Source organism: Morus notabilis, unplaced genomic scaffold (assembly GCF_000414095.1).
Source record: "Morus notabilis unplaced genomic scaffold, ASM41409v2 Scaffold643, whole genome shotgun sequence".
Classification (NCBI taxonomy): domain Eukaryota; kingdom Viridiplantae; phylum Streptophyta; class Magnoliopsida; order Rosales; family Moraceae; genus Morus; species Morus notabilis.
In genome coordinates, this window is record NW_010360479.1 from 8,169 (window position 1) to 16,216 (window position 8,048).

General features: G+C 36.0%; 1 protein-coding gene across 1 annotated transcript; it reads right to left on the reverse strand.

The window, feature by feature from the left end:
* Window positions 1–4,425: 4,425 nt before the first annotated feature.
* Window positions 4,426–6,249, reverse strand: LOC21412871 (chalcone synthase 2). The gene is made up of 2 exons (XM_024164534.1): window positions 5,984–6,249; window positions 4,426–5,629 (listed from the first exon to the last, which is right to left on the reverse strand). The coding sequence occupies exons 1-2, from the start codon at window positions 6,177–6,179 to the stop codon at window positions 4,626–4,628; spliced, it is 1,200 nt and encodes a 399-aa protein (XP_024020302.1). The 5' UTR covers window positions 6,180–6,249; the 3' UTR covers window positions 4,426–4,625.
* Window positions 6,250–8,048: the final 1,799 nt, after the last annotated feature.

Genomic DNA, 8,048 nt, shown 5'->3' on the forward strand with positions numbered 1-8,048 from the left:
CCAGGCCTAAACCGACCAACCTGGACAACTGAGCCTGCCTGAGGTAACACGATGGGTTACAGTTTTGTGGGCCTAAAAGGGGTGTTACGACCAAAATTTCCCTCACCCCGACCTGTGCAGCTCGGCACAAATTTATGGCGCAACCCGAGCGTAGCCGGCCGAGTTACACCCCTATCTACAGGGCCACGCCTAGACAGTCACCAATTTACTATGTTCCAGTTTTTACAGACACTAACAGACTTATTCACATAGGATTCCCTTCAAGACAATGATGCCGCTGCGACGAATCTCCACGGTGATGTTGTTTAGCATGCACCATACGTCTCCTATTCTTTTGGTTATTCAGATTTGATGGAATTTCTTTGAAACTTCTGGAGATTTAGAAGTCTCCTCTTTCAGAATTTAGTGCATCCATGATTGTTTTTGGTGTTAATCTGAATTTTTTTTTTGTATGAAAATATTGATTCTTATGTTGTGTAGTGAAAATTTATTTTTGATGGGATTTCTTTGATTCTCATGTTGTTTAGTGAAAAATTATGATTATGATTGTAAGATGGTTAACATTCAAAGGCTCTCAAAAGCACAGATAGCTCTCTGAATGTTTCTCTGTAAAAACTCTCAAACTCACAGACTTTTTCTCAGAATATGTGAGCTAAATGTAAGTCCTTAAAATAAGGCTTCTAAAGTTAATCGCGAATCTCTCCTCCAAAGCTCTTTTGTTTTCACCATGGTTCTCTCTTACATGAATTCTACAAAATCTTCTCCGCAAAATCTCACCAGTAATCTCTGCGATTCTCTCAAAAGAATATCACACATAATCTCCTTTCAAAGTAAATCCATAAGAAACTCTCTCCAAAAAATCTCCACGATTTTATTTATTTCATGATCTCACTTGGACTTCCTCTAAACACACGGATAAGATAAGCGTTCTTTTAATCCAAAACACCAAATCCCATTTGAAATTTTAAACGAAACCAATGCTTTAGTCTACCTACACCACACCTCCATGTTTGTAGTATTTTAACGTTCAAAGCCCCAAGCTTATCTCACGTATATCACTAACAACTTGCAGCCAAACCATCTCTAATAAATTCAAATATGCAACTCTTGAACTTGAATATAAATTTTCTCCACATCATATTCAGATTACTTCACAAAACAATCAAATCTAAATTAATCTTGCCACTTCCAAGCTATATCTCATTTTAAATTTGAAATTAAATCCATATCACTTAATCTGCATGTAAGCCATCTTCCGTTCAAATTCAAATAACCATTTTTAATCCTTATCTCCACAGATCACAACTCAACAAAATTTGCAACTTCAACTTCAAATCTGATTTAGACTCATCTTCTGCAATCCGAAATCTCCTTGAACCCGTTTTTTGAATTTTGACAAGATTGACGATAAATTGCCAACTAATGAAAATGCATAACATTCCCGAGTGCATTGCAACCTCATATCATTCAAAATGCTTGAAATTTGGTGATTTTCTAGTGTAACATCATTGCCTGAAGTAATATGCAGTATTGTCAGCTTGTTATATTGATATCATGGCTTGTTCCGTCTTATTTCAAATATGCGAAAGAGAAAGCGGAGCGGATTAGGGCCTGTATAGTTCGGTGATTCAAGTTTTAAATTCGAGTTGAGATATGACGTTTTGTGAGTTCTTTTTGTTGTAGTAAAAATTTTAGATGCGACTGTTTCTGAGAGTTTTTTACGATAGGAAAACTCGATATGTTGTATATAACCTTTAAAAAGGCATTCTTTATTAGTTTTAGCTAATTTGTTTCTTTGAGACTTTTGGTTATTCAGATTTGATGGAATTTCTTTGAAACTTCTAGAGATTTAGAAGTCTCCTCTTTCAGAATTTAGTGCATCCATGATTGTTTTCGGTGTTAATCTGACTTTTTTTTTGTATGAAAATATTGATTCTTATGTTGTGTAGTGAAAATTTATATTTCATGGGATTTCTTTGATTCTCATGTTGTTTAGTGAAAAATTATGGTTCTAATTGTAAGATTAATTTAGCCTACAACTGAAATCTTACAGGCCTACAATTGAAACTTACGGGCCTACTACAATTTTCTCCATCACATAGGGGACACAGGCGCAAACATGTCCAGGCCTAAACCGACCAACCTGGACAACTGAGCCTGCCTGAGGTAACACGATGGGTTACGGTTTTGTGGGCCTAAAAGGGGTGTTACAGCCAAAATTTCCCTCACCCCGATCTGTGCAGTTTGGCACAAATTTATGGCGCAGCCCGAGCGTAGCCGGCCGAGTTACACCCCTATCTCCAGGGCAACGCCTAGACAGTCACCACTTTACTATGTTCCAGTTTTTACAGACACTAACAGACTTATTCACATAGGATTCCCTTCGAGACAATGATGCCGCTGTGACGAATCTCCACGGTGATGTTGTTTAGCATGCACCATACGTCTCCTATTCACCCGGTGAACTCCTTTCGACCGACAAAGCTTCCTTCTGAAAGCAAAAGCCTCTCTTTCTAAAATGCGTAATGGTTAACTTTCAAAGGCTCTCAAAAGCACATATAGGTCTCTGAATGTTTCTCTATAAAAACTCTCAAACTCACAGACTTTTTCTCAGAATATGTGAGCTAAATGTAAGTCCTTAAAATAAGGCTTCTAAAGTTAATCGCGAATCTCTCCTCCAAAGCTCTTCTGTTTTCACCATGGTTCTCTCTTACATGAATTCTACAAAATCTTCTCCGTAAAATCTCACCAGTAATCTCTGCGATTCTCTCAAAAGAATATCACACATAATCTCCTTTCAAAGTAAATCCACAAGAAACTCTCTCCAAAAAATCTCAACGATTTTATTTGTTTCATGATCTCACTTGGACTTCCTCTAAACACACGGATAAGATAAGCGTTCTTTTAATCCAAAACACCAAATCCCATTTGAAATTTTAAACCAAACCAATGCTTTAGTCTACCTACACCACACCTCCATGTTTGTAGTATTTTAACGTTCAAAGCCCCAAGCTTATCTCACGTATATCACTAACAACTTGCAGCCAAATCATCTCTAATAAATTCACATCTGCAACTCTTGAACTTGAATATAAATTTTCTCCACATCATATTCAGATTACTTCACAAAAACAATCAAATCTAAATTAATCTTGCCACTTCCAAGCTATATCTCATTTTAAATTTGAAATTAAATCCAGATCACTTAATCTGCATATAAGCCATCTTCCGTTCAAATTCAAATAACCATTTTTAATCCTTATCTCCACAGATCACAACTCAACAAAATTTGCAACTTCAACTTCAAATCTGATTTAGACTCATCTTCTGCAATCCGAAATCTCCTTGAACCCGTTTTTTGAATTTTGACAAGATTGACGATAAATTGCCAACTAATGAAAATGCATAACAATCCCGAGTGCATTGCAACCTCATATCATTCAAAATGCCTGAAATTTGGTGATTTTCTAGTGTAACATCATTGCCTGAAGTAATATGCAGTATTGTCAGCTTGTTATATTGATATCATGGCTTGTTCTGTCTTATTTGAAATATGCGAAAGAGAAAGCGGAGCGGATTAGGGTCTGTATAGTTCGGTGATTCAAGTTTTTAATTCGAGTTGAGATATGACGTTTTGTGAGTTCTTTTTGTTGTAGCAAAAATTTTAGATCCGACTATTTCTGAGAGTTTTTTACGATAGGAAAACTCGATATGTTGTATATAACCTTTAAAAAGGCATTCTTTATTAGTTTTAGCTAATTTGTGAATGTAGATTACGACCTTAGAGAACTAATTATGTACGAGTGTTAATATTGCAACACATCAAAATTAATTTCCTCTCCTCTAACAGCAATTATTTTGCCTGAAGCAACAAAGAATCTCAACTCCTGAAAGCACTAATGATTATGGGCCTTTTCCTGTCTTATTGCAAAGATGCTAGAGAGAGAGAGTCGCAAAGATATCGGCATGAGAGCTCTCTTCTACTAACTTTTGTGTAGTAAAATAGTCACATTAAAAGAATAAAATTTAAATAATGGAAACATTACAATGTTTGATAGTGTGCTTAAGTATTTAACTGATTTAATGCAACTGTTATTAGAGGGAGAGGCGGAGCAGGGGAGAGAGATGCCCAATTTCTTGTCTGGTTTAGGAAAGAGCGGAGGAAGAGTGGAGATGGATGGACCGGTCAATATGACCTAATCTTTTCACAATTCACCAAATTTATTAAATATTATTCTACCCACCAAAAACTCTTTTAGTAGAATTAATAATTTCGTAACAAAATAAATAAATATCATTAATTCTTTATAAATAAATAAATATCCAACTAAAAAGAGCAGAATATCGTTAACTTTATAAATTGATGACTGAAACTTAGAGAATAGTGAGATTTTCATTCTTTCTTTTACAATTACAAAACTGAAATATTAAGAAACACAAGATGAATATATTATACTAAACAAATTACAAAACTGTTCTTTTTATCTGGATCACTTATTCTATGATTAAAAAAATAATAGTTTGTGCGTCACAATCTAGAACAATGTAATGACATATTACTGTCACTCATATTAATTAGTTATGATGCTGAGTATAGTTGATACCACTAAGCATTTTTCCACAATCTAAGCAACAATAGGGACACTCTGCAACACCACTGTCTCCACTGTTAGTCCTGGCCCGAACCCAAGAAGAACTCCCCACTCCAATCCGTCACCAGTGGTGCTCTTTTTCTCCTCCAACGACCTCTTCCTCATCTGATTCAGGATAAAAAACACAGTTGCACTTGACATATTTCCATACTCGCTCCACACATTCCAAGTGTCTTTAAGCTTCTCCTTCTCTAGCCCAGCTTTCTCTTCTATCTCTTTTATAATGGCAGCACCGCCGGGATGTGGCGCCCAAAACACTGAGTTCCAATCACTAATTCCAAATGGGCCCAATGCTTCTTCCAAACATGTTTGAATGTTTTTGCCAATTATCTTTGGCACTTGCGGAGATAAGACAATTGTGAGTCCGCAATCACGTAAATGTCCCCCTACTGTGTTTTCTGAGTTAGGAAGAATAACTTCCGACGTAGAAACAAGCCGAAATAATGGTCTTTCGACCGACCCTTCATCCGGCACATTGGCACCAACGATCACAGCCGACGCACCATCAGCGAAGATTGCTTGGCCCACTAAAGAAGCACTATCATCCTCCGAGGGACCGCGGAAAGTTGGAATGGTGAGTTCGGAGCAAACAACGAGAACACGTGATCCGGGATTGTTTTCGGCTAAGTCCTTCGCAATACGAAGGACAGTGCCGCCGGCGAAACAACCTTGGTGGTAGAGCATGACTCTCTTGACGGATCTTTCGAGGCCAAGAGACTTGATCAGCTGATAATCAGCGCCGGGCATGTCTACTCCTGAAGTGGAATTGACAATGAGGTGAGTAATTTTGGATTTCGGTTGGCCCCACTCTTTGATGGCTGCTATTGCTGCGCTTTCACCAAGCTTTGGCATCTCGACAAGTTTCAGATCCATACGTGCGTTAAGTGATGGAGCATCATAGCTACACATACTCGGGTTTTCTTTGAGGATATCTTCTGTCAACCTCATGTGCCTCTTCTTTATCAATGATTTCTCACCTGCATGCGTGCAATGATATGTGTGTCACTAAACCATTGTTTGAAAAAATAAACTCTAAGGTCAAATTCATGCGAGAAAAGAGCAGACAATACAGTTAAACGGAGAAAATTAATTAGAAAGTAATGCGCAAGGAGATATAATTACATCATCATTTATCTCCTGTAAATGTATATATTATAATTTAACGACTCAAGATTATCTGATGTAACTATATAATTTCAACGAAACAGTGTTTACGAACTATATTGTAAGATCAAACTACTTATAGATTATCCCACAAACTTCAACAACAAAAAATAATGATCGCTTGAAATATATTATGATAAAAATTGGTTTCTCATTGATTTGCTTACAAATACGTTTGAACTTCTCCTTCAATTCCGTCTTGTCGTCTGAATTTGTGACTCTAAAGTAGTAATCAGGATAATCAGCTTGATTGAAGAAGTTATCGGGATTAGCTGTGCCAATTGCTAAAATTGAGGCTACACCAGGTCCACCTCGTCGGATCACTGGCTGGCTTCCCTCCACGGACACGTTATTCGGCGCCATAGTTCGCTGCTTAAAGGGAACGCTGAGTTATGAAAAGGTTGAGAAGAGAAGGAATAGATGTAGGATATGAAGGATTTGCACTTGTTTCTCTTGGCTTTTATAGACGTAAGGGTACTGTTATAATCCTTGCTGTAGTTCTGAAATGATGTAATAATTAATCCAATTAATATGGTTTTTAATAAATATTAGTCGATCACGTGTACTAAATATGTCAATTGTGAGTGAGAGGAAGTTTCACTTTTTGTCTTTTCTGAAACTATTAGATGAAAACCCGCATTTGGATAGAGTACCGAAAGAAAATCTCTTTGTTTTTATTCATTTCCACAGCCAACAACTTGCTACCCTTTTGGTAGTCAAAGTCAGGTTGTTGACTACGAAAGAATAAAATATTTCAATTACGTGTTGGTTCCACCTTCTTCCTATAATTTATTTGTAGAAATAAATAAATTAGGTGCCCAAATATTTGGATTATTTATTTGTAGAATTCTTTAGGTTGTTGACTAGGAATGATATAAATAGGAATCCAGATCTGTTGTGTTTCGATGGTAGTCTTGTTTAAGTATTTATAATATTTTATTTTTATTTATGGAGTGAGATTTTTAAATTTAAATAATATAATAAATAATTAATATAAATTAAGTTAAAAAAATAGAACATCACATCTAGACGCAATAAATAGTATTCTCATGGACACAATGTTGTAGAGTAAAATGAGAAACTCTAAATTAGATGTTGACTGGGGCTCGCATGCCATAAAAAGTGCATTATGGATCATAGGAACCTTTTTTGAATTATTTTGTAGCTACGGACAGTATTAATTCAATTATATCCCCAACAACTAGGGAAAATCAAGGCGGCTCAGTCAACAACATACAACACATTTACAAAACATTTTTGGCATTCCTTTTTGTGTCTTTTTTTAACTCTTCCCTACTTCTCCAATATTCCAATATTTTTGGCCCTTCCGGTTTCTACACCCATGTGGCACTCACCAACCCTTGAAAGTTAATATGTTGAGTGCGTGAAGGGAATTAATTAGGACACAATAATTGAAGTGATGGCATATCGATAGGGTACTTTCCAATAGATTTTCTACTAAACGAAAGTAGTATTTTGCTAACAACTACAATAAGGAAAAGTAGATGCGAAATACAAGGTTACAAGTTTTTTTTTTTTTTCCTCAGTCCTTAGATGTGGGCACATTGCGTTAAGATGATCCCAGTCCATTTTCCACATATGTTGAGTTAAAAAATTTATTTTAACATTGATAAGGTAGAACATGTACAACTATAAATAATAATAATAATAATAAAACATATCTAGCCAAATATATTCAAAATGATATGATAAAGTATGTATATTTTATTGGTAAAACACAATAGCTGAAAATAAAAAAATAAAAAATAAAAAATCTTCAAGAATTTTGGTAAATGTTACTTTTACCATAACACATAAATTACAGCCAAAAATCAAATAATGCTAATAGACGAAATCAAAGACTAAAGGAAGAAAAAAGAAAGAAAGAAAAAAAAGCTCATGAAAATAGTGATAATGACGGGGTCTTTCATAGCAGCTAGGGCCGGCAATTTCTGACACGACACAATGAAACGACACGAGATAAATGGGTTTGGACCGCACAATTATTAATTGGGCCGTTAATGGGCTGGCACGAATAACACAAAAATAAACGAGTTGGATTCGTGCCAGCCCGTTTAACACGCTTAACCCGTTTAATTATACGGGCCATTATCGTGCCGACACGGCCCGACCAGTTTATTAAGGTTATATATATATATATATATATATTAAGAGAAAACTCTAAGTTCTCTCTCTCGTTCTCTCACACCCGCCTCACTCCTCACGCCCGCC